At 48.3% G+C, this 26,995-nt stretch overlaps 1 protein-coding gene across 2 annotated transcripts in view; it reads left to right on the top strand.

The window, feature by feature from the left end:
* Window positions 1–26,995, top strand: part of LOC106612624 (numb-like protein) — a 76,014-nt gene that overhangs the window by 7,504 nt on the left and 41,515 nt on the right. The window contains exon 1 of one of the 2 annotated variants that reach the window (XM_014213961.2): window positions 26,185–26,387. The exons of the other annotated variant lie outside the window; for it this stretch is intronic. Coding sequence (XP_014069436.1) covers window positions 26,347–26,387 — 41 coding nt within the window. The 5' untranslated portion in view covers window positions 26,185–26,346. Of the gene's footprint in view, window positions 1–26,184; window positions 26,388–26,995 lie in introns of those variants that run through there. 2 annotated transcript variants of the gene reach the window in all.

The raw sequence follows: 26,995 nt of genomic DNA, 5'->3' as shown, positions 1-26,995 counted from the left end.
CATGCCTGCCTGTCTGTCTCTCAATGCCCCCCTCTGGCCTACCCTGTCCTGGGACTGTCTGTCACTCACATAGACCTAATGCCTCTGCTTCTAGCGTTATCGAACGGGGGGAAGTGGTCGTCCCTAGACAGGGAGTCTGCGCCCACAGACAAACAGGCCTGCCTTTGTCTGTCGTGCCTGCATGATGAGCGCTGGGGCCATCCAGGGTCTTCAGCCAGTAGGCCAGTCCACACCACAGTCTCTCCCGCCTGAGAGAGAGAGCCAGGGAGAGAGCTCTGGCCAGGCATGGCTCCAGGGCTGCATTGCATCCATCACTGGAGATCAATTAACAGTAGCAGCAGCAGCAGAGAAGTGACCTCTGCTCACACACCAGACCAGTGCACTCGCTCTGCCCATAGGCTGAGGAAGCACTGATACAAAATGCTGAGATGGAGGGGGGATGGTGAGGGAATTGAAGAAGAAGAGAGGAGAGAGAAGGCTGGGGGAGTACTAGATTGTATCTGCTGATATCTTCAGCATCCATCCTGAGTAATGAAAGCTTACAGGGACAAAGGAAAGGAGTACGAGTTGAGCTATGCTGGAGAGGACATGGTAGATTTTGTAGAGAGGTAGGATTGGGATGGTGGGAAGGAGGAAGATAGAGACAGACAGACAGAGAGACAGACATAGACAGACAGCTAATACATAGTGCACATGGGTGATGGGAGATTTTCCCATTCTTCCCATTCCTCCTCTACATACTACATAATCACATGTGTCTATCCATCATTTTCTCTCTGTTTACCTCCTGGTGCAAAATCAATATGTCTGCTGAGCATGCCATATTTGGATTTAGCATTCTCTGTCTGTCTCTCACTCTCTCGTTATCTCTCTCTCGCTCTCTCTCGCTCTCTTTCACTCTCTCTCTCGCTCTCGCTCTCGCTCTCTCTTGCTCTCTTTCACTCTCTCTCTCTCGCTCTCTTTCACTCTCTCTTTCTCACTTTCACTTTCTCATCAGCCTTCAAAGGGGCTTAAGTGTGATGGTATTAAATTCCAGGAAGGAGCCATAGGAAGAGCCGATTGGAAACTGAGCAGGTAATGAAAGGTTTTGGTGTCAAATGAGAACCCGGCTGCAGGCAAATTGCACTGCGGAGGGGGTGGGAGTTATTGTCTGGCTATCCCTCCATATCCATACGATCACCTTCCACCTGCCTGTAGCGTATAGTAGTAGTACACTGTCTAACAATGACTTTCAAGTGGATAGCAGTCTCGTGTTACTGTACTCCCAGTCCCAAGTATCGTGCAGGGAGCCTGGAATCGAGGCTAAGTGGCTAAGTGAATAGGATGTCTGTCAGTTCATGTTTCTGATCCTGTGCTGTTGTTGACATGGAGGGGCTTGTGTGTTACAGTTCCAGCTGCTCCGCATGGGCAATTCGTTATTGCTACAGCTTCGCGGCTTGGCATTCCAAGAAACCCAGAGGAAAACCCCAAACGGCACCCTCCCTCCACCTGCTCCTCCCCCCGACTGCATGTCTTTGAACCCTCAATCCCCTCCACGGCCACACTGCTCCTTTCATATGGGCTCTGTTGACATCCTCACAACAGCCTCGCACAATGCATCTCTCCACAGTCACAGAGGAAGCTGTTCAGGCCTGCCTGGTCCATGTCTCTGGTCCATGTCTCTGGTCCATGTCTCTGGTGCATGTCTCTGGTCCATGTCTCTGGTCCATGTCTCTGGTGCATGTCTCTGGTCCATGTCTCTGGTGCATGTCTCTGGTCCATGTCTCTGGTCCATGTCTCTGGTCCATGTCTCTGGTGCATGTCTCTGGTCCATGTCTCTGGTCCATGTCTCTGGTCCATGTCTCTGGTCCATGTCTCTGGTCCATGTCTCTGGTGCATGTCTCTGGTCCATGTCTCTGGTCCATGTCTCTGGTCCATGTCTCTGGTCCATGTCTCTGGTCCATGTCTCTGGTGCATGTCTCTGGTGCATGTCTCTGGTCCATGTCTCTGGTCCATGTCTCTGGTCCATGTCTGTGGTCCATGTCTCTGGTCCATGTCTCTGGTCCATGTCTCTGGTCCATGTCTCTGGTGCATGTCTCTGGTCCATGTCTCTGGTCCATGTCTCTGGTGCATGTCTCTGGTGCATGTCTCTGGTCCATGTCTCTGGTGCATGTCTCTGGTCCATGTCTCTGGTCCATGTCTCTGGTCCATGTCTCTGGTGCATGTCTCTGGTCCATGTCTCTGGTCCATGTCTCTGGTCCATGTCTCTGGTGCATGTCTCTGGTCCATGTCTCTGGCCCATGTCTCTGGTGCATGTCTCTGGTGCATGTCTCTGGTCCATGTCTCTGGTGCATGTCTCTGGTGCATGTCTCTGGTCCATGTCTCTGGTGCATGTCTCTGGTCCATGTCTCTGGTCCATGTCTCTGGTGCATGTCTCTGGTCCATGTCTCTGGCCCATGTCTCTGGTCCATGTCTCTGGTGCATGTCTCTGGTGCATGTCTCTGGTGCATGTCTCTGGTCCATGTCTCTGGTCCATGTCTCTGGTGCATGTCTCTGTGTGTCTGTGCTGCTGTCGCTGGACTGGACATCCGTCTGGGTGTGGTTAGCTAGCTGTTCTGTCTCTGTGACTCTGTGTGAGACATGGTGGGTGGAGGAGCTGCTTGACATGCAGTCCTCTTTCCATGCACCGCCTGTGTCCATTTCCATAGAAACAGGGTTTGACAGACAGCGAAGCACAGTTCCAATCCCCTAGCAGCAGCAGCCACACAAACACACACGGTGGCATGAATGTAGCCGGCAGTTGTGAGATATGTCTATCATGTCTCCTTGTCGTTTTTTTTTTGCCTACTACTACACTGTGTAAATGTGTGTGTGTGTGTGCGTGTTTCTGTGTGTCTGCCCTTACTGAAGTCCTCTGTGGTTAGTATTGGCAGGAGATTGAAGCAGTTCGAGCACAGCTGATGAATCCATCTGATTCTGAGGAAAATCCCTGCTTGTGATTCATGGCAGCAGAGTGTCCTCCACCCTCAGACAAATCTTGTGTCCTCCTCCTGTCTGGATTCCCTTTTATAATGCAGCTACATAGATAACAAGATGGTTCGGTCACAGTGTGATCTTCATGACATGTAATGGAAATATAGCTACACCCACTTACAGACAGTTACACCCACTTTTCATCGAGCAGAGGAATCTCACAGAACAACTCAGATCCCAAGGCTGTAGCCAGTAGGCTAGACACCCTGTGCCCGTATTCATAAAGCGCTACGGAGTAGGAGTGCTGATCTAGGACCTGTTTTGAGTACGATTAGGCTATATGGGCAGGGGGGACCTGATCCTAGATCAGCAGTCCTATTCTGAGCTTTATGCTTTATGAGTACGTTCACTAATCTTTTATTTTTCTTTTTTTTTCATTTACTACGAGCTGCTGCTTTTTGGGAATTCCAATTCAACGGAGGGGAGTCTCACATTTCCAAACGTATCCAAATATATAAGTAGTAAAGTGGCGCCCGAGGCCCCCCCTTGAACTGGTGAAATTAAAGTAATACATTACGACTCTCTGGCTCTGTAGGAGGCTTCATTTCCATCGCTGACTGATTCATTTTGCTGTGTGGTTCCTGATAATGTTATTCACTAATAAAATAACACCATCGCTGCCATACCACGAGGCACTTTAGAGCCACTCTCTTCCATTCCAACATGTGGAAATGGAACATGGAATGTATGACATTTCGGGTTGTTTTCCTATTCCTCAACAGGATCTCTCTCAGAAACATTGTGCATTGTGTACAGGAATGTGTGATCTGATCGACAGACAGTTGTACGAACGCACTGTATGTCGCCATCTCTGTCTCTTTCTCTGGGCGATCTCAATTTAACAAGCCTGAGCAGCTAGGAGTCGGAAAACAGACACGCCTGTTCTGTGTAGGTGTGTTCGAGTGTCCTCCATTCCTCCCTCTTCACGGTGGTGTCATGCTACTTCGGCTCTGCCTGGCCCTGCTTCTATCTGGGTCCTGGGCCCTTATCTAATACAATCTGTCTCTATCTAATATTCAGCCATGCTGCCCCCATGGCCATGGCCTCCCTCCCTATCATCGATCCGATCCAAGAGGAGAGAGAGAGAAGCACATGCCTGGCGGTAAACCACAGACTTTCCTGGAAGACTCTCCGGGCCGTTGCAGGGAAAGCCGACCAAGCTTAGATTGACAGTAGGAGGCATACAGGGCTGTTCGTGTAAAGATATTTCGCTATGATGGTATTTATGAATGACTTTATTATAGAAAGCTCTATTATTTTCAGAGGAAGTAGATGGATAGAGAGGGGTGGTAGAGTTGGCATACATCGTGGTGGTTGGTTTGGGATTGGCTAGGTGGGAGTCCCTCTAACCACACATTCACCACTGTACTCGTCCTCTGAGAGACTGGGCCAAGGCCTTGCGTAACAACTGTCCCTGCTTATTCTCTGGCAGCGAAATTAGGTCTCTCTCTCTCTCCCTCTCTCTCTCTCTCTCTCTCTCTCTCTCTCTCTCTTTCTCAATTCAATTTCAGTTTAAGGGGCTTTATTGGCATGGGAAACATATGTTTACATTGCCAAAGAAAGTGAAATAGATAATAAACAAAAGTGAAATAAACAATTACAAATGTACAGTAAACATTACACTCACAGAAGTTCCTAAAGAATAAAGGCGTTTCAAATGTCATATTAGGTCTATATACAGTGTTGTAATGATGTGCAAATAGTTAAAGTACAAAATGGAAAATAAATAAACATAAATATAGGTTGTATTTACAATGGTGTTTGTTCTTCACTGGTTGCCCTTTTCTTGTGGCAACAGGTCACAAATCTTTCTGCTGTGATGGCACACTGTGGTATTTCACCCAGTAGATATGAGAGTTTATCAACAATTTACATGTTTTTGAATTCTTTGTGGGTCTGTGTAATCTGAGGAAAATATGTGTTTCTAATATGGTCGCACATTTGGTAGGAGGTTGGGAAGTGCAGCACTTTTGTGGGCAGTGTGCACATAGCCTGTCTTCTCTTGAGAGCCAGGTCTGCCTTCTGCGGCCATTCTAAATAGCAAGGCTATGCTCACTGAGTCTGTACATAGTCAAAGATTTCCTTAAGTTTGGGTCAGTCACAGTGGTCAGGTATTCTGACACTGTGTACTCTCTGTTTAGCATTCCAGTTTGCTCACTTTTTTGTAAATTCTTTCCAATGTGTCAAGTACTTATCTTTTTGTTTTCTCATGATTTGGTTGGGTCTAATTGTGTTGCTGTCCTGGGGCTCTGTGGGGTCTGTTTGTGTTTGTGAACAGAGCCCCAGGACCAGCTTGCTTAGGGGGCTCTTCTCCAGGTTAATCTCTCTCTAGGTGATGGCTTTGTTATGGAAGGTTTGGGAATCGCTTCCTTTTAGGTGGTTGTAGAATTTAACGTCTCTTTTTTGGATTTCGATAATATTTTTGTATCGGCCTAATTCTGCTCTGCATGCATTATTTGGTGTTTTACGTTGTACACAGAGGATATTTTTGCAGAATTCTACATGCAGTCTCAATTTGGTGTTTGTCCCATTTTGTGAATTCTTGGTTGATGAGCGGAACCCCAGACCTCACAACCATGAAGGGCAATGAGTTCTATAACTGATTCAAGTATTTTTTGCCAGATCCTAATTGGTATGTCGAATTTCATGTTCCTTTTGATGGCATAGAAGGCAACGGTGTCTAGATGGAAGTTTTATTTGTGGTCCTGGCAACTGGACCTTTTTTTGCAGTAGTATTATTTTTGTCTTACTGAGATTTACTGTCAGGGCCAGGGTTCTCTCTCTCTCTCTCTCTCTCTCTCTCTCTCTCTCTCTCTCTCTCTCACTCTCTCACTCTCTCTCTCTCTCTCTCTCTCTTTCTCTTTCTTTCTCTCTCTCTCTCTCTCTCTCTCTCTCTCTCTCTCTCTCTCTCTCTCTCTCTCTCTCTCTCTCTCTCTCTCTCTCTCTCTCTCTCTCTCTCTCATCTCTCTCTCACTCTCTCACTCTCACTCTCCCCCCCCTCTCTCTCTCTCTCTCTCACTCTCTCTCTCTCTCTCTCTCTCTCTCTCTCTCTCTCTCTCTCTCTCTCACTCTCTCTCTCGCTCTCTCTCTCTCTCTCACTCTCTCTCTCTCTCTCTCTCTCTCTCTCTCTCTCTCTCTCTCTCTCTCTCTCTCTCTCTCTCTCTCTCTCTCTCTCTCTCTCTCTCTCTCTCTCTCTCTCTCGCTCTCTCTCTCTCTCTGTCTCTCTGTCTGTCTCTCACTCTCTCTCTCTCTCTCTCACTCTCTCTCTCGCTCTCTGTCTTTCTCTCTGTGTTTCTGCTCCCTGTTACAAGTGTCATGGTAGAATAGTCAGATAGACACTAGTTTTCCATAACTACAGGTTTTCAAGCTGAAGTGGATGTGGAGTGAGATACAATAATGATTAGGGTTCGTACAGAGTATGACTATAAAACAGTCCTGGTGTAAGTGGTAGTCCTGGAGTAAACCAGTTGGGTTGTGAAGGGAGTCTACGTCAGGCTCAATGTTAAGAACCAGGGATAGATGACCACATGCACTGGGTTTGAGGAAAACTCCTCTCCTCAAATCTCTGTTCACCCCTCTCCCCAGCCTACAGCTGGCTGTGTTTGGTTGGGGAACAGTGGAGGAGGAGAGGGGGAGGGAAGGGAGGGGGAAGGAGGGTTAATGGAGACACAGCTGGTCTGACCCCCTCCAAAACCAGCTGCTGTTACAAAAGACACCCGTCAAGCTTTTGGAGTTGGTGGCCTGGCTGCTTGTCTGTCTGCCTGCCTGCGCATCTCTTTCCCTCCCCTCTTTGATTCCTCCCCCCTTCTCTCTCTCTATTGTGTCCCCCCAGACCCAACCCAGCTGTTCCAGGGTTTTTACTTTCCCTCTACCCCCGACTGAACAAACCTGACTACACACACTCACTTGCACATACTCTCATTGTCACTCACACACACACACACACACACACACACACACACACACACACACACACACACACACACACACACACACACACACACACACACACACACACACACACACACACACACACACACACACACACACACACACACAGAGACACACAGACACACAGACACACCTATACAATCCCCTTGAGACAAATGTTTGATCAATCACACCAAAGGCTGTGGCTTAGTATTGGCTGTGTGCCTCTGAGGCCTCCAGGACTGGTAGAAGCCTGGGGCTGTAGTTACAATCCAGTGGCTGGCTCCGGGTGGGCTGCTGCGTGCTGGCCTGATGCCACACCCTCCCTCCCCTCCCCTCTCCCATTGTTCCAATCTCTGACAAGTTGCACGTGTCTCTCTTTTCACGGTGACGGTGGGGGGTGGGCGGCCATCGCAGCCATTGTGTCCTGGACACACTCTCATTTGATAGACGCGTGCTGACAAAAGAGAAAAGGGGGACACTTGGGTTAATTATTTGCGGCGCTACAGTGAATAGGGGAGAAGCAGCAGCCATCTGTGATTTGTGCTTCTAATCTGTGCTATGCCCACACTGTGGACCCACACTCCTCCCATGATCCCTCCCACACTTCTGCCCAAAAATCCCTGCTTTTGTCCTGGCACGCTTGTTTTGGGTGCGTTCTCATTGTTGTGGTTAGCCTGTCTTCTCACAGGGTTTTGGGAGTGGAGAGACATGGTGCTGTAAGGGTCCTTGCCTCTGTTATTCCTCTCCGTCCTGCCCTGGCCATTCTGTAAGGGAGAGAAGGTTGACGTTCTCTCCTCTCTCCTCTCCTCTCCTTTAATCTCCTCTCCGTATTGCTCTTCCTCGCTCCTCTTCTCTCCTCTTCTCTCCTCTTCTCTCCTCTTCTCCTCCCACTCCTCTCTTCTCCTGGCAGCCTGAGGAGCTGAAAGTGTCTTTTGTTGATCCCGGGCCTTTCTCCACTCTGACTCTTTGTTTTATAGCAACGAGACTAAACAACTGGTCTCTCTCTCTTTCACACACTGGATAAGTGCTTTGACTGGCACATTCTTCTCTCTGCCCTGTTACCAGTGTACATTGACATTGACACACTGCAGCCCTGGTTTGGGATTAGTTTGGGATCAATACTGTTTTTGGAGCCCATCAAGGTCATTCAGGGAACAGGGCTCGAGTCTAAAACGCCACTGGTCAAACTGCAATCAATGTTGTTTACTACAATTACCCATTCCCTCTATTTAAGGGTTGAGTCCTCGTCTTGTAGGGTGCAGGGACAGTTCTGAACTAAACAATTTGGCTGGCCTTTTTTTTAAGTCAGCCTGTTTTTGTGTGGCACCAGATGTTCGCTCACAAATCTGGCCCCACTGGGAACAGACGTCAATTCAATGTCTTTTCTACGTTGGTTCGACGTAATTTCATTGAAATGACTTGGAAACAACGTTGATTCAACCAGTGTGTACCCAGTGGGGCCTTTCTCCACGAACCCTCGACACTCTCCGTTAAATGTAGGATTGGCTAGGTGATGTGACTGGCTGCCTGTTTTTAGACTGCTGCTGCTGGGAACCCTGCTGTTCTCGTTGCCCTAGAAGATTCTGCAAGCTTTTCCCTCAGCTTCCAGTGAGAGTGCCCGGCTGGAGACAGACAGTGGAGGGAGACAGAGTCACGCTGCTTTAAAAGCTTATCGATCTCTCAGAGCTAGCCTCTCTCAGAGCTAACTCCCCTCTCTCCAACTCCCCAACAACAGACTGCCCGCCTGCCCAGGGTGAAAGCATTCCTGGCTGTCTCGCATCGCATGTGTGGGTTGGGGTCAAAGGTCAGAGGCTAAGAGGGACCTGGCTTGAAGGTATTTTTTGGCACGTGGGGGTGATTGTATGGAGCTCACTCGGCCTCCTTTGTTTCCCCCTCCTGTCTGGTCCCATACCCCACCTCCGCCCTTCACCCCCAGCTGTCCCCCTCCATTAACATGACAAAGTGGCGCGGTTCTGCTCTCCATCGGGGATGCTGCTAGCTGTCATGGTGGGGCCATTTGAGCCAGCCCAGCCCTGCTGTGGGCCATCTGTGTTTGGGCCTCTACTCCTACTCTCTCCTCTCCTACTGTGAGTCACTCAGAGCAGGGCAGGGTGTGACAGAGAGTCAGACCACTGGGGCCTCCTAGAAAACCATGAGGTAATTCACATTACACCCTATCAGAGCGAGACAAAGTTAAACATAACATTGTCACTCCAACTACAGCCTTAGAGGGACGTTGTAAGAACGTTTTTAAACCAGAGCCGCATGAGGTAATGGTATGGCCCAGGCAGACACAGAAATACCCAGTCACCACTGCTTCTCCATCTTTCCACATTGAAGGGGGGGTGGGTGGATGGGAGAGGGGGGGCGTGTGATGTCATGAGTGAAACCTGTTGAAGAAGAAAGTGGAACCTGTTGGAACTTGTCTGTTGATAGCATTTTGTTTTCTTCTCACAAGGCGTTTGGAGTCGGTTAACTGCTTTAGCCGATGTTGTTGTGAAATTTAGGTCCTGGATGTTTCCATACTGAATATGATGCATGGGGAATATCCTGAGGCTTGAAAGTCACACACCTTCCTCTCCTACCGCCTCCTAGCGCCATATATTTCTATACTGTTATTGATATGCACTCTTATTTCCCACCCCATGTAGCAGTTAGTCCATCCAGTGACTAACTCTTATGCATCCCTCGTGAAAACAGCAGGGTAGCTAACCTCACACTATGTGGCTCTAGCACGGTTCAGCCTATCATATCCCAGGATTAGATTCACACACCCTCAGTAATACATGACCTGCGCTTGACCCTTCGATGTTATTGGACCATATTTCTCTGTGCTCAGTGCTGGATGTAAATGTGGTGCCCGGGCCGGCAGTGGAAGCTTTAATTAAAAGTGAGTGGTGTTCTCTCTGAGGAGACCCTGACTTAGAAAAATGATTACTAGAACGGCCACCGGTCCACCCATCATGGGCTCATTTGACTTGAGTGGGGAATACCCAATCTAGTAATTCCATTTCGATGTGGCTGATATTTGAGAGAAGGCTAAGTGGGCTCAGTGGGGGTACTGCTCTACCAGTTGATTTCTGGGCACGTTCTACCAGACAAGCTAAATGCCTTCTATGCTCACCACATGAGAGCACCAGCTGTTCTGGATGACTGTGTGATCTCGCTCTCTGTAGCCGATGTAAGACTTTTAAAGCGGTTAACATTCGCAAGGCCGCGGGGCCAGATGGAATACCAGGACACGTACTCAGAGCATGCGCAGACCAGCTGGCAAGTGTCTTCACTGACAACCTATCCCTGACCCGGTCTGTAATAGCAACTTGTTTCAAGCCAACCACCATATTCCCCATGCCCAAGAACACCAAGGTAATGATAGGCTGGTCATGGCTCACATCAACACCATCTTCCCAGAAACCCTAGACCCACTCCAATTCACATACCGCACCAACAGATCCACAGATGACACAATCTGTATTGCACTTCACACTGCCCTGTTCATTGACTACAGCTCAGCATTCAACACCATAGTCCCCTCCAAGCTCATCACAAAGCTCAGGACCCTGGGACTAAACACCTCCCTCTGCAACTGGATCCTGGACTTCCTGATGGACCACCTCCTGGCGGTGAGGATAAGCAACAACACATCCACCACGCTGACCCTCAACACGGGGGACCCTCAGGGGTGTGTGCTTACTCCCCTCCTGTAACCCCTGTTCACCCACAAATGCGTGGTCGCTCACGACTCCAACACCATCATCAAGTTTGATGACTGAATATCGACAATGATGAGACAGCCTATAGGGAGAAGGTCAATGACCTGACAGTGTGGTGCCAGGACAACAACCTCTCCTTCAACATCAGCAAGACAAATGAGCTGATCGTGGACTACAGAAAACGGAGGGACGAGCACGCCCCCATCCACATCGACGGGGCTGCAGTGGAGCGGGTCGAGAGCTTCAACTTCCTCGGTGTTCGCATCACAACAGCACATCTTCCCCCTCAGGAGGCGGAAAATATTTGGCATGGGCACTCAGATCCTCAAAAAGTTCTACACCATTGCTGCTCCACCTTGACAAGCTGCATCACCGCTTGGTACGGCAACTGCTCGGCCTCCGACCGCAAGGCACTACAGAGGGTGGTGAGTACAGCCCTGTATATCGCTGGGGCCGAGCTCCCTGCCATCCAGGACCTCTATACCAGGCGGTGTCAGAGGAAGGCCCCAAAAATTGTCAGACTCTAGCCACCCAAGCCATAGACTGTTCTCTCTGGAACCAACAGGACCCTGAACATCTTCTACCCCCAAGCCATAAGACTGCTAAACAAGACTGCTAAATAGCTAATCAAATGGCTACTCGGACTACCTGCATCGATCTCTCTTGCACTGACTATGCACATACAAAAGACTCTACCGACACACACACATACTTACACTGATACCCCAAAACACACGTACACACACACTATGTTACTCAGAGTCGTGGCTGAACAAGAACCTGGTATAATATACATTCAGCTGGTTTTTCCATCGTCAAGACCGTACAGCCATGTTGTGTATGGTTAGGAGGGAAGAGTGTGTCTCTTTGTTAACAACAGCTGGTGCGCGATCTCTGCTATTAAGGAAGTCTCAAGGTACTGCTCGCCTGAGTTAGAATAGCTCATGACAAGCTGTAAACCATACTATTTACCAAGAGAGTTTTCATCTATATTCTTCAGACTATCTGCAATGACCCTTTTTTCAGTCTTGTTGTTTACGAAGCATGTGACGAATACCATCTTTCACACACAAAGACACACGCACACACACACACTACATACGCCTGCACACACACATAACATGCACACATGCATACTGATGCCACACATACACACCTACACACACACACTTTCCCACTCACCAAAGACGCTGCTCAATTACCTCGTACCCCTGCACATCGACTCGGTACTGGTACTCCCTGTATATAGCCATGTAATTACCTCGTACCCCTGCACATCGACTCGGTACTGGTACTCCCTGTATATAGCCATGTTATTACCTCGTACCCCTGCACATCGACTCGGTACTGGTACTCCCTGTATATAGCCATGTAATTACCTCGTACCCCTGCACATCGACTCGGTACTGGTACTCCCTGTATATAGCCATGTTATTACCTCGTACCCCTGCACATCGACTCGGTACTGGTACTCCCTGTATATAGCCATGTTATTACCTCGTACCCCTGCACATCGACTCGGTACTGGTACTCCCTGTATATAGCCATGTTATTACCTCGTACCCCTGCACATCGACTCGGTACTGGTACTCCCTGTATATAGCCATGTTATTACCTCGTACCCCTGCACATCGACTCGGTACTGGTACTCCCTGTATATAGCCCTGTTATTACCTCGTACCCCTGCACATCGACTCGGTACTGGTACTCCCTGTATATAGCCATGTTATTACCTCGTACCCCTGCACATCGACTCAGTACTGGTACTCCCTGTATATAGCCATGTTATTACCTCGTACCCCTGCACATCGACTCGGTACTGGTACTCCCTGTATATAGCCATGTTATTACCTCGTACCCCTGCACATCGACTCGGGACTGGTACTCGCTGGATATAGCCATGTTATTACCTCGTACCCCTTCACATCGACTCGGTACTGGTACTCCCTGTATATAGCCATGTTATTACCTCGTACCCCTGCACATCGACTCGGTACTGGTACTCCCTGTATATAGCCATGTTATTACCTCGTACCCCTGCACATCGACTCGGTACTGGTACTCCCTGTATATAGCCATGTTATTACCTCGTACCCCTGCACATCGACTCGGTACTGGTACTCCCTGTATATAGCCATGTTATTACCTCGTACCCCTTCACATCGACTCGGAACTGGTACTCCCTGTATATAGCCATGTTATTACCTCGTACCCCTGCACATCGACTCGGTACTGGTACTCCCTGTATATAGCCATGTTATTACCTCGTACCCCTGCACATCGACTCAGTACTGGTACTCCCTGTATATAGCCATGTTATTACCTCGTACCCCTGCACATCGACTCGGTACTGGTACTCCCTGTATATAGCCATGTTATTGCCTCGTACCCCTGCACATCGACTCAGTACTGGTACTCCATGTATATAGCCATGTTATTACCTCGTACCCCTGCACATCGACTCAGTACTGGTACTCCCTGTATATAGCCATGTTATTACCTCGTACCCCTGCACATCAACTCAGTACTGGTACTCCCTGTATATAGCCATGTTATTACCTCGTACCCCTGCACATCGACTCAGTACTGGTACTCCATGTATATAGCCATGTTATTACCTCGTACCCCTGCACATCGACTCGGTACTGGTACTCCCTGTATATAGCCATGTAATTACCTCGTACCCCTGCACATCGACTCGGTACTGGTACTCCCTGTATATAGCCATGTTATTACCTCGTACCCCTGCACATCGACTCGGTACTGGTACTCCCTGTATATAGCCATGTTATTACCTCGTACCCCTGCACATCGACTCGGTACTGGTACTCCCTGTATATAGCCATGTTATTACCTCGTACCCCTGCACATCGACTCGGTACTGGTACTCCCTGTATATAGCCATGTTATTACCTCGTACCCCTGCACATCGACTCGGTACTGGTACTCCCTGTATATAGCCCTGTTATTACCTCGTACCCCTGCACATCGACTCGGTACTGGTACTCCCTGTATATAGCCATGTTATTACCTCGTACCCCTGCACATCGACTCGGTACTGGTACTCCCTGTATATAGCCATGTTATTACCTCGTACCCCTGCACATCGACTCGGTACTGGTACTCCCTGTATATAGCCATGTTATTACCTCGTACCCCTGCACATCGACTCGGGACTGGTACTCGCTGGATATAGCCATGTTATTACCTCGTACCCCTTCACATCGACTCGGTACTGGTACTCCCTGTATATAGCCATGTTATTACCTCGTACCCCTGCACATCGACTCGGTACTGGTACTCCCTGTATATAGCCATGTTATTACCTCGTACCCCTGCACATCGACTCGGTACTGGTACTCCCTGTATATAGCCATGTTATTACCTCGTACCCCTGCACATCGACTCGGTACTGGTACTCCCTGTATATAGCCATGTTATTACCTCGTACCCCTTCACATCGACTCGGAACTGGTACTCCCTGTATATAGCCATGTTATTACCTCGTACCCCTGCACATCGACTCGGTACTGGTACTCCCTGTATATAGCCATGTTATTACCTCGTACCCCTGCACATCGACTCAGTACTGGTACTCCCTGTATATAGCCATGTTATTACCTCGTACCCCTGCACATCGACTCGGTACTGGTACTCCCTGTATATAGCCATCTTATTACCTCGTACCCCTGCACATCGACTCAGTACTGGTACTCCATGTATATAGCCATGTTATTACCTCGTACCCCTGCACATCGACTCAGTACTGGTGCTCCCTGTATATAGCCATGTTATTACCTCGTACCCCTGCACATCGACTCAGTACTGGTACTCCATGTATATAGCCATGTTATTTTGACTCTTTACCGTTTTTCGTTATTCTCTGTATATTTATTCCTTGTGTGACTATTTTCCATCTTTCTCTCTGCATAGTTGGAAAAGGACCTGTATGTAAGCATTTCACTGTCTCCACCTGTTGTTTACGAGGCAGTTGATAAACAACATGTGATTTGATGTGTGTGGGTGGGCCAAACGTAAACACACATCATCCTCTCAACTCCAGTGCATCAGGTTCTGAAAGGTTTGGTGTGTGTGACTGTGTGTGTGACTGGGTGTGTGACTGGGTGTGTGACTGTGTGTGTGACTGGGTGTGTGACTGTGTGTGTGTGACTGGGTGTGTGACTGTGTGTGAGACTGGGTGTGTGACTGGGTGTGAGACTGGTTGTGTGACTGTGTGTGAGACTGGGTGTGTGACTGTGTGTGACTGTGTGTGAGACTGGGTGTGTGACTGTGTGTGAGACTGGTTGTGTGACTGTGTGTGAGACTGGGTGTGTGACTGGGTGTGAGACTGGTTGTGTGACTGTGTGTGAGACTGGGTGTGTGACTGTGTGTGTGACTGGGTGTGTGAGACTGGTTGTGTGACTGTGTGTGAGACTGGGTGTGTGACTGTGTGTGTGACTGGGTGTGTGACTGGGTGTGTGACTGGGTGTGTGACTGGGTGTGTGACTGTGTGTGAGACTGGGTGTGTGACTGTGTGTGTGACGGGGTGTGTGACTGTGTGTGAGACTGGGTGTGTGACTGTGTGTGAGACTGGGTGTGTGACTGTGTGTGAGACTGGGTGTGTGACGGGGTGTCTGACTGTGTGTGTGACTGTGTGTGTGACTGGGTGTGTGACTGTGTGTGTGACGGGGTGTCTGACTGTGTGTGTGACTGTGTGTGTGACTGGGTGTGTGACTGTGTGTGAGACTGTGTGTGAGACTGTGTGTGAGACTGGGTGTGTGACTGTGTGTGTGACTGTGTGTGTGACTGTGTGTGTGACTGTGTGTGAGACTGGGTGTGTGACGGGGTGTCTGACTGTGTGTGTGACGGGGTGTCTGACTGTGTGTGTGACGGGGTGTCTGACTGTGTGTGTGACTGGGTGTGTGACTGTGTGTGTGACGGGGTGTCTGACTGTGTGTGTGACTGTGTGTGTGACTGGGTGTGTGACTTTGTGTGAGTCTGGGTGTGTGACTGTGTGTGAGACTGTGTGTGTGACTGTGTGTGTGACGGGGTGTCTGACTGTGTGTGAGACTGTGTGTGTGACGGGGAGTCTGACTGGGTGTGTGACTGTGTGTGTGACTGTGTGTGGGTGAGGAAGGGTTTTCAGAATCCTAATACTTTTTGTCTCTCAGTCCCTGTTTCTGTCTCTCTCATTCGCTCAGCTTGGCCTTGTCTCATTCCCCTGTCTCTACCTCGCTGTCATCTCTCTCTATTTCTCTCATCCCTCTCTGTCTCTCACTCTGCTCTGATCCTGGTCAGGAATAGGTCTTGTTGCTGTAAACACTGGCACGTTTCCTCTTCAGCACAAGGTTGTGTTTGCATTCTGTTTTTTTCTTCTCATCTCATCTCAAGTGTAAGCAGTGCCAGCCTCATCAGAGAGGAGTAAAGTCCCAGAAGGCCCAAAGGATTAGGAGACAAATACCCGACAAATTGGGAAAGACCTCATCTGCACTAGCAGCAATTTGAAGCAGCAGCAGGTCCAGAGTGGTAGAGAGAGAGAGAGAGAGAGAGAGAGAGAGAGAGAGAGAGAGAGAGAGAGAGAGAGAGAGAGAGAGAGAGTGAGCTGCTCTTGGGTTATTTCTGTTGTTGTTCACTCTCTCTCCCTCGCTTTTTCCTCCCCAAGCCTCGTCTCTTTCCCCAACAGCCATCACTACTCACTCTCTCTAACCCCCCCTCTCTCTCTCTCTCTCTCTCTCTCTCTCTATTTATTTATCTCCCCGTAAGCCCATGCTACAGGGAGAGAGAGAAAGAGTTGCCATGGGAGCCGGTTGCCATGCAGCAAGAGTGAGGTTTGGTGTGGTTGGGGGTGGAGGGTGGAGGGTGGCGAGGGGGAGGGGAGTGTGGGGGGAGAGAGGATGTGGGTTGGAGAGAAGGCTGTGTTGTGTGGAGAGCAGCTAGAGGTCAGCGTGACAGACCCCGGGTGCCACTGCCATTATACTCAGGCTCCCCACCAAACAGCATCAAACACCGCAGAACTGGGAGAAAAATAAAACAGGAGAACGCAGGCAGGAAGGAGGGAGGCTAAAGATGATCTAGTAACAAGGTGTACAGTTGTGAGAGGGACTGAAAGAGGAGACATATAGGGCCGTACTCTGTCGCTACGACATGCAGTCAGAGGTTTGTCTAACACTCCAGTCCTCAGGTGCTGAAAACCTTGCCTGATAGATTACTCAACATCAACATAGGCTGGGGGCTCCCCTCCATGGCTATTCTCTGAAAACTGTACCATATGCAGAACTGCAGCCGTCTGCAATAACCTGCCTTGTGGACACAATTAGAGGTTGAGTGGCCCTCATGTAATAGTTCTAATGTGTGTGTGTGTGTGTGTGTGTGTGTGTGTGTGTGTGTGTGTGTGTGTGTGTGTGTGTGTGTGTGTGTGTGTGTGTGTGTGTGTGTGTGTGTGTGTGTGTGTGCGTGTGTGTGCGCGCGTGTGCGTGTGCATGTTTCTGTGTGTGTGTGTGTGTGTGTGTGTGTGTGTGTGTGTGTGTGTGTGTGTGCGGAGCACTGGTGTTGTAAATCAGGTCTCAGGTTCGCTGCAGCCCTTTTGTTAGCCCACCAGACAGACATGTGACCCAATTCGGTCTGCCTGCCCCCTCCGCCCGCACGCACGCACACACACACACACACACACACACACACACACACACACACACACACACACACACACACACACACACACACACACACACACACACACACATCGATCCTCTCTCTCTCTTGGCAATTTTCAGGCGAGACCCACAGATTATTTACCAGAAAGAGAGGCTGGAGCATTTCCTTTAGGGTTGGTTGGTGCTGTTAAATAGTCTGCATTCTGAATGTTTTGGGAAAGAGGTACACTCATACTCACACACTTCTCTGTCCTCCATAGTCTTTGACCAGATTGGTGACAATGTGTCTTTGTAGTGGGGAACAGAACAGGCTTTTGGTTGTAAAGGGGGAAAGAGAGAGAGGGAGAGATAGGCGTTGAACGGAGCCACACATGGATCCCAGTGATTTTTAGATGAGTGTCTGGACTTGGCTCTGGCCAGCACTGGACTGGACAGTGGGGCTGTGTCCCGAAGCTCAGAAGATGATTGGACAGGAGGAGAGTCACGTGTTATTTGCTTCTGTGGGCTTAGCTGATTGGAGAGGAAAACAGGTATCTGATTTGTGACAATAAGTTGTAAAGTTGAGCTATCTCTCATACAGTGTGGCTGACAGGAATTTTGGATCAAACCATTCCCAGACAATTGATACACACACTTGACACGAGCCTGGCTGAAAGCACACTTACACTGGAGTTCATCCATGCACATAATGTTTGAATCATAGTAGCACAGCAACACAAGTCAACTGCATACATAGTTACTCTCAAACTGGCCCAGTGTATCTTTAGTGTACTGTGTCCGTATGCTTCTAGCAGGATACTGCATTTGAGTGTGGAAGTACTTTGTGTGCACACACACTTGCTGTTGAGGTTTGGGAAATGCCTGTGGCTTGTGGTATGTTTCAGGAAATGACATCATCCAGCAACAATTGGTGCAGGTTTCTAATTTCCATCCCAAACCCATGGAAATAGTTTGTCTGTTTGGGCTTGCCATAATGTTGGAAGAATCATTTGCAATAAAGACGAATACAACAAGAAAACACAGGGCTATATTGTTTTCATAGACGGTGTATAGAAGAAGAACCAAAGTTTGTCTCAAATCTCGAAGAGGATGATGTAAGGAGGGAGAGAGGAAGAGGGAGAGAGGAGGAGGGAGGGGGAGGGAGAGGGAGACAGGAGGAGAGAGGAGGAGAAGGGAGAGAGGAAGAGAAGGGGGAGACAGGAGGAGAGAGGAGGAGAAGGGAGAGAGGAGGAGGGAGGGAGGGAGAGAGGAGGAGGGAGATGAGAGGAGGAGGGAGATGAGAGGAGGAGGGAGAGAGGAAGAGAGAGAGGAGGAGGGAGATGAGAGGAGGAGGGAGAGAGGAAGAGAGAGAGGAGGAGGGAGATGAGAGGAGGAGGGAGAGAGGAAGAGAGAGAGGAGGAGGGAGATGAGAGGAGGAGGGAGAGAGGAAGAGAGAGAGGAGGAGGGAGGAGAGGAGGAGGGAGAGAGGAAGAGAGAGAGGAGGAGGGAGGAGAGGAGGAGGGAGAGAGGAAGAGAGAGAGGGGGAGGGAGTTGAGAGGAGCAGGGAGATGAGAGGAGGAGGGAGCTGAGAGGAGGAGGGAGAGAGGAAGAGAGGGAGGAGGAGGGAGAGAGGAAGAGAGGGAGGAGGGAGATGAGAGGAGGAGGGAGAGAGGAAGAGAGAGAGGAGGAGGGAGAGAGGAAGAGAGGGAGGAGGGAGATGAGAGGAGGAGGGAGAGAGGAAGAGAGAGAGGAGGAGGGAGGAGAGGAGGAGGGAGATGAGAGGAGCAGGGAGATGAGAGGAGGAGGGATAGAGGAAGAGAGAGAGGAGGAGGGAGATGAGAGGAGGAGGGAGAGAGGAAGAGAGAGAGGAGGAGGGAGATGAGAGGAGGAGGGAGAGAGGACGAGAGAGAGGAGGAGGGAGGAGAGGAGGAGGGAGAGAGGAAGAGAGAGAGGGGGAGGGAGATGAGAGGAGCAGGGAGATGAGAGGAGGAGGGAGCTGAGAGGAGGAGGGAGAGAGGAAGAGAGGGAGGAGGAGGGAGAGAGGAAGAGAGGGAGGAGGGAGATGAGAGGAGGAGGGAGAGAGGAAGAGAGAGAGGAGGAGGGAGATGAGAGGAGGAGGGAGAGAGGAAGAGAGAGAGGAGGAGGGAGAGAGGAAGAGAGGGAGGAGGGAGATGAGAGGAGGAGAGAGGAAGAGAGGGAGGAGGAGGGAGAGAGGAAAAGAGGGAGGAGGGAGATGAGAGGAGGAGGGAGAGAGGAAGAGAGAGAGGAGGAGGGAGGAGAGGAGGAGGGAGAGAGGAAGAGAGAGAGGAGGAGGGAGATGAGAGGAGGAGGGAGAGAGGAAGAGAGAGAGGAGGAGGGAGGAGAGGAGGAGGGAGAGAGGAAGAGAGAGAGGAGGAGGGAGGAGAGGAGGAGGGAGAGAGGAAGAGAGAGAGGGGGAGGGAGATGAGAGGAGCAGGGAGATGAGAGGAGGAGGGAGCTGAGAGGAGGAGGGAGAGAGGAAGAGAGGGAGGAGGAGGGAGAGAGGAAGAGAGGGAGGAGGGAGATGAGAGGAGGAGGGAGAGAGGAAGAGAGAGAGGAGGAGGGAGAGAGGAAGAGAGGGAGGAGGGAGATGAGAGGAGGAGAGAGGAAGAGAGGGAGGAGGAGGGAGAGAGGAAGAGAGGGAGGAGGGAGATAAGAGAGGGAGAGAGGAAGAGAGAAAGAGGAGGAGGGAGATGAGAGGAGCAGGGAGATGAGAGGAGGAGGGATAGAGGAAGAGAGAGAGGAGGAGGGAGATGAGAGGAGAAGGGAGAGAGGAAGAGAGAGAGGAGGAGGGAGATGAGAGGAGGAGGGAGAGAGGACGAGAGAGAGGAGGAGGGAGGAGAGGAGGAGGGAGAGAGGAAGAGAGAGAGGGGGAGGGAGATGAGAGGAGCAGGGAGATGAGAGGAGGAGGGAGCTGAGAGGAGGAGGGAGAGAGGAAGAGAGGGAGGAGGAGGGAGAGAGGAAGAGAGGGAGGAGGGAGATGAGAGGAGGAGGGAGAGAGGAAGAGAGAGAGGAGGAGGGAGATGAGAGGAGGAGGGAGAGAGGAAGAGAGAGAGGAGGAGGGAGAGAGGAAGAGAGGGAGGAAGGAGATGAGAGGAGGAGAGAGGAAGAGAGGGAGGAGGAGGGAGAGAGGAAGAGAGGGAGGAGGGAGATGAGAGGAGGAGGGAGAGAGGAAGAGAGAGAGGAGGAGGGAGGAGAGGAGGAGGGAGATGAGAGGAGCAGGGAGATGAGAGGAGGAGGGAGAGAGGAAGAGAGAGAGGAGGAGGGAGATGAGAGGAGCAGGGAGATGAGAGGAGGAGGGAGCTGAGAGGAGGAGGGAGAGAGGAAGAGAGGGAGGAGGAGGGAGAGAGGGAGGAGGGAGATGAGAGGAGGAGGGAGAGAGGAAGAGTGAGAGAGGAGGAACTAGATGAGAGGAGGAGGGAGAGAGGAGGGAGAGGAGATGAGGATTCGCTGACTGATAAAAAAAGGGAAAGCGAGGAAAAGCGATGCCTATAGGAGAGAGAACAAGCCGAGTCTGTTCAATGAAAAGAACTGACACAGAGTTTGAGAATGGGGAGATGAGATGAGCACTTTCAGAAAACCTTGTACTCAGATATTAACTGATAATGTGAGTCTGACTTGAATTTGTACAAGGCTTAGTGATTTATTGTGTTATATTTTGATACTGTGTTGCTGCCTACCGTGAGAATATGTACGTTTTTGAATTTGCGGTGGAATGTTTGTGTAGCCTATATTGTGCTAGCAAAATAGGTGCACAAATACCACGGGGCACACCACGTCATTTCAACGTGGAATAATAATGTGGGTAATATTTGGTTGAGACGTTGATCAATGAGATTTCAACCTTTATACACCCACTCATTAAGTCAGACAGAAGTTCGTTGAATTCCAAATGTGTTATCACTATGCTTTCAACCATCTAAAAGCACAACCAAATTCCAATAGAAAAACAATGTCAGATTTTTGGTTTAGTTGTCATGTAAATGTGTTATAACTTCACTTTCAACCATTTAAAAGCACAGCAAAGTAGAAATGGGAATACAATGTCAGATATTTTGTATTTATACAACAGATTCATGTGTCACTTTGCGTCATCTAATAGCAAAACGAAATGACCTGGATTGCAGTGGAGATGACATTAAAAGTGCTCAATGCTGTTCGAGATTATTCTAGAAATATTGTGAAGATCTCCACAGACCTGCGACCTTTGCATGATATCTTGAACCTGCCCGCGTTCTATGATTACATATGAAGACATTTATAGTTACATAACCTCAAAATGTGGCCATGGATGTGTTACTATTTTTAAGGTTGAATAAATACCGTTAAATTAGTTTGTTAAAGATAGATAGGCTACCTAAAGTATTGTAAAAGTGATATTGATTGTGCAATGAAATTTCAACATTTGACGGAGATGTATTTTTTGTGTCTGACTTATTCTGGCTTTAATTCCAGTTTGTTTACAAATTAATAACAAATATGTTGGATTCACGTCTCCATCTCAACCAAAAATACAAGTTAAAGAATAGAACTAAATCAAATCACACTTTATTTAAAGTGCCTTTAAAGTGTGATCTGATTTATTCCTATTCTTTAAGTTAGATTTCTGGTTGAGATGGAGACGTGAATCCAACATATTAGTTAACAACTTGAAGATTACATTTGAAATCAATCAAAGCTTGAAAACGTAGGCCTTTATGTATTGTCTATATTTAGTTGAACCCGGGGTTAAATTGAAACAACAGCTGTTGATGACTGAGCAAATCCGATATAGGCTTAAATATGGATGATATATGACTTAGAAAGTACGGTTACATTTCATTTTCTCTGTTAAACCTACCCTTTGGAATCACTTCAATAACAACAGGGAATCTAGTTATTAAGAAATCGCTCAATAATCATTCTCACAATAGCACATTGGCAATAGTCAGTGACAAAAGTTAAGCAGGGTTGCTGCCTAGCCTATTGTTTCGTTTTTCTGATAGTGGATATAACGTTGAAGATCTGATGTTGTTTCAAAGGTACAAATTCAACATATTTTATAAAAGGTTTGTCTATGTTGAAAATTGGTTACCATGATGACATAATCCCGTGGTTGAAATTTCACCCTTAAAACAACAGTTGAAAGCTTTTTTCAAATCCAATGCATTTCCCACGTAGATTCCATGTCACAATATGTTGACAAATTACGTTAAAACAACGTTGACTCAACCAGTTTGTGCCCAGTGGGATGTGTTTTGTGGATTTGCATGGTAGTGCATGTGAGTCTGTCATGTTTTTTTCACAAGCACAAATTATTTAGTATCGAGCGTTTGTACAGCACAGGAGGTTGGTGGCACCTTAATTGGGGAGGACATGCTCCTAATAATGGATGGGGCGGACCAGGTGGAATGGTATCAAATACATCAAACACATGGTTTCCATGTGTTTGATGCCATTCCATTCGATCCGTTCCAGACAGTATTATGAGCCGTCCTTCCCTCAGCAGCCTCCTGTGATCTTCAGGCAGGCTATTTGATCATAATTGTTTTGGCTGTTCGTGAGTGCGTATGTGTGTGCTTGTGCGTGTCTGTTGGTTCATGGTCATGAAAGAACATGTCTACCACCGCAGGTCCTGTGCTTACTCTAGCATAGTAAAACATCAGTAAAGCATTAGAGTTTACACGTTGAGCCACCACACATAAACACACAGTATTGAGGCCACTCAATAGTGGAACATCAGAGTACACAGACAGCTTTGTTTTCATGAATTTTGGGGATTGTTTGGGGAGTAAAAATGTACACTGCATTCGGAAAGTATTCAGACCCCTTGACTTTTTCCACATTTTGTTACGTCAGACTTATTCTAAAATGGATTAAATTGTTTTTTTCCCCCTCGCCAATCTACCACAATACCCAATAATGACAAATCAAAAACAGGTTTTTAGAAATGTTAGCAAATGTAAAAAAATATATAATAATGAAATATGACATTTACATAAGTATTCAGACCCTTGACTCAGTACTTTGTTGAAGCACCTTTGGCAGCGATTACCACCTCGAGTCTTCTTGGGTATGACGCTACAAGCTTGACACACCTGTATTTGGGGAGTTTCTCCCATTCTTCTCTGCAGATCCTCTCAAGCTCTATCAGGTTAGATGGGGAGTATCGCTGCACAGCTATTTCCATTCAAAATCCTATTTTCCCTAATCCTAACCCTAACCCTAAACCCTAATCTTAACTTTAACCCCACCCAAACCCTAAACCTAACCCTTCAAATTTGTTTTCCTACCTTGTCAGGACATTGTGGTGACTTGTCAGGACATTGTGGTTTTGATAATGTAGGAAAACATGTACACACACACCAAGTCAGCTCTACTGGTGGGCCCTCATTTGGGTCACGAGAAATTGGGACAGGTTCAATTAAAAACACAGAGCAATCAATGCTCACAATGCCTAGGGCTCACGGTCCAGCACTCCACACCGCCCCACACCACACCACCCAACGCCACACCACACCGCCCCACGCCACACTACACCACACCGCACCATACCAGGCTGCATGGCTATTTCTGTTGTGGTAAAACCTCTACATCAGGGATAGACAACTAGACCATTTTTGTCATTGGGGATGGTCAGAGGGCCGGAACATAATTATAATCATTTTTACACCTCAAATTGACCACAACTAAGCACAAAAAGAGATTGTATTTGAAAATAACAATAATTATATACCTTGATTAGATTGAGACACAATCACATATGTCTCTTTCTTTAATCGTGGGAATACTTGGGAAAATCTTTCCTAAATTAAACACATTTTTAAATGAATTCCTGGTGATTTTACAATCTTTTTTTACCCAAAACTAAAATCCCCCAAAATATATATACTGTATTTTTTGTTTACAAAAAACCTTGGGGGGGTGCAATAAAAATCACTCACCGGCCGGTTTTGGCTTGCAGGCCGCCGGTTTGCCGTCCCCTGCTCTACTCCAGGATTCCATGGGGAAAAAGAAGAACCATCAAGATCCTGTATTCTAATTCCTAATTCTATGGGAAAAACACACCACATTTTGAAATGGAATCCACAGGGGAAGATTACTCATAGTTTGTTTTCAAACTGTTTTGCCGGTTTTCCATATATTTTTTTACCTTTATTTAACTAGGCAAGTCAGTCAAGAACAAATTCTTATTTTATAATGACGGCCTACCCTGGCCAAACCCTCCCCTTACCCGGACGATGCCGGGCCAATTGTGTGCGCCCTATAGGACTCCCAATCACAGCCGGTTGTCATACAGCCCGAGATCAAACCAGGGTCTGTAGGGATGACTCTAGCACTGAGATGCAGTGCCTTATACCGCTGCACCACTCGGGAGCTAATGTTGCCATTTTTGGTTGAATTTCTACAATTCATTTAGGTGTGCACTCTAGTTAGCTCCATAGAAAAAGAATGACTAGATTCTAATTGTATGGTTAGCCCCAGTACAATCAACAGCAAGAACAGGGCTCTGGTGAGTGGTGAATAGCCAAGCTAGTGTTACCACGGGAATGATTAGGGTGTGATGTGAGGTTAAAACACTGGGTGATTGAATTCTTTGGAAGCCATTTTTGTCAGCTAAGGAGGAATCTGAGCAGTATGTGTTCCCATCCAGCCTGTGAGGTCATTGTGTTCGATAACTATACCATTAATAGGCTTATGGGAGAGCTCAGCCCACCGCTGTACGCTTTGCCCACAGGGAATTATCAAGCTGATCTCCCTATATGACACAACACAGATGAACACCCTTTCTTTCTGTCTGTCTCCCATTTTATGTAGCTATCTGCCTCTATCTCTCTCTCCTGTCTCCCTTAGTAATTCTGTCATCTCTATCTCTCTTTCTTTGTCCTCCTCTCACGCACTGTCTATTTTTATAGGTCTAGCTATCTCTCGTTCCCTCGTTCTCTCCCTTCACCTCTCTCTTCTCCAGCTGTAGATATACCAACAATAGAGGAGCAGAGAGAGGGAGAGGGAGAGAGGGAGGGGGAGTGACAGAGAGAGAAAGGTGTTGGTTGCTTGTCTCTGTCTTTGAGTCTGGGTGTCTTTGTGTTTGGAGCAGTCAAGTGCTTAGTGAATGAGTGGCTCCCAGGCTGCAGCCAGAGGTGAATGTGTGACTAGCCTCCAGGCTGAGGCTGCCTGGTCAGAAAACCCCTCCCCTCCCGATCCATCCCAAGCCCCTGCCTGCAGCCTCCAGCCTCACTGGCCATCGCAGATGGACGGATGAAACTGTGTCAGCGCCCGCCGTAGCTAGCCTAATCACCCCCCCCCTCACTCCTCTCTCATCCTCTCTCATTCTCCACATCTCTCTGTGTCTCTCTGTCTGTCCTCTTCATCCTCCCAATCCCTGCTCCCCTCTCGGACAGGTTTTGGAGAGGCTGAAACCAAACCGTCCCTCCCACTGGCAATTCAGACAGGAATGTGTGTGTGTGTGTGTGTGTGTGTGTGTGTGTGTGTTAGAGAAACACATACATATTACACACACACAGTGACAGGGGGCTGTGTGCATGTGTGAATGTGTCGGCCACCTTTTCTCCAAGTTAATCCCTTAAGAAGAAGTGTGGTTCTCTCCCTCTTCTCTCTCTCCCTCTCTCTCTCTCTCTCTCTCTCTCTCTCTCTCTCTCTCTCTCTCTCCCTCTCCTCTCTCTCTCTCTCTCTCTCTCTCTCCCTCTCTCTCTCTCTCTCTCTCTCTCTCTCTCTCTCTCTCTCTCTCTCTCTCTCTCTCTCTCTCTCTCTCTCTCTCTCTCTCTCTCTCTCTCTCTCTCTCTCTCTCTCTCTCTCTCTCTCTCTCTCTCTCTCTCTCTCTCTCTCTCTCTCTCTCTCTCTCTCTCTCTCGCTCTCCCGATCCCCGAGCAGATTTTCATCACATGTTCTGTTAGTTTAGTTCTCCTCTGCCGCTGCGAGTATCAGGGCGTTCTCTTTTTCTCATTTTTGAACACCCATCATCGTCGTCATCATTGTCATTGTCTCTCCACTTCTTGTACTACTCTCTGCTCTGCCTCTTCTTCTGCTTTCACTGGTCTGAGATGAGTTTGAGCGCTGAGATGGGGGAGGCCATCGAGCTAAGGTGAGTGTTTGTGGCTGGGGGGGATAGCTTTAGGATACAGTAAGTAGATAGGCTGATGTGTTACAGTACGGTAGTGATTGTCCATCTGTTCTCCTCTCTACGCTGACCCTATCTACCATAGCTGTGAACACAGGTCAATAGCCTAGCGCTAGCGTGTCTGTAGTTAGAGATAGCATTAGCCTCAGTTATTATTGGCCATAGCCATTTCAGCAGCTGTCGAAACTGACAGGGCGTCCACTAGCTTATTCCAAGAGCTTATAGTCTTAGCAGCTGTATTAGCCCCCGCGCCCATATGGAGCAGATTAAAGTCTCAGTTGATATGCCAAAAAAAAAACATTTGTTTATGTGCCGAGTGTGCGGCATTAAATGTTTAGGGATGTTTTCATAGCAGAAAAGGATGACTCTTAGTCATCTTACCACTACCACAGAAGAACAAGAAGTAACGCCAGCAAAAGCCATGCAGCCAAGTTAAGCAGCCACAGGAGGAAAGCGGGACTGTTTTCTCTGTTTGAGTGATTGGCAAATGCAACACTTCTCTAATGTTGAGACGAGAGAGAAAAGAGAGGCGTTTTCACACGTTGTTTCCTGTGTGTGAAATGTGAGTGCTG

This window comes from Salmo salar, chromosome ssa09 (assembly GCF_905237065.1).
Source record: "Salmo salar chromosome ssa09, Ssal_v3.1, whole genome shotgun sequence".
Classification (NCBI taxonomy): Eukaryota; Metazoa; Chordata; class Actinopteri; order Salmoniformes; family Salmonidae; genus Salmo; species Salmo salar.
The sequence above is the reverse complement of the archived record's forward strand: the minus strand, read 5'-3'. Positions and strand labels throughout refer to the sequence as shown.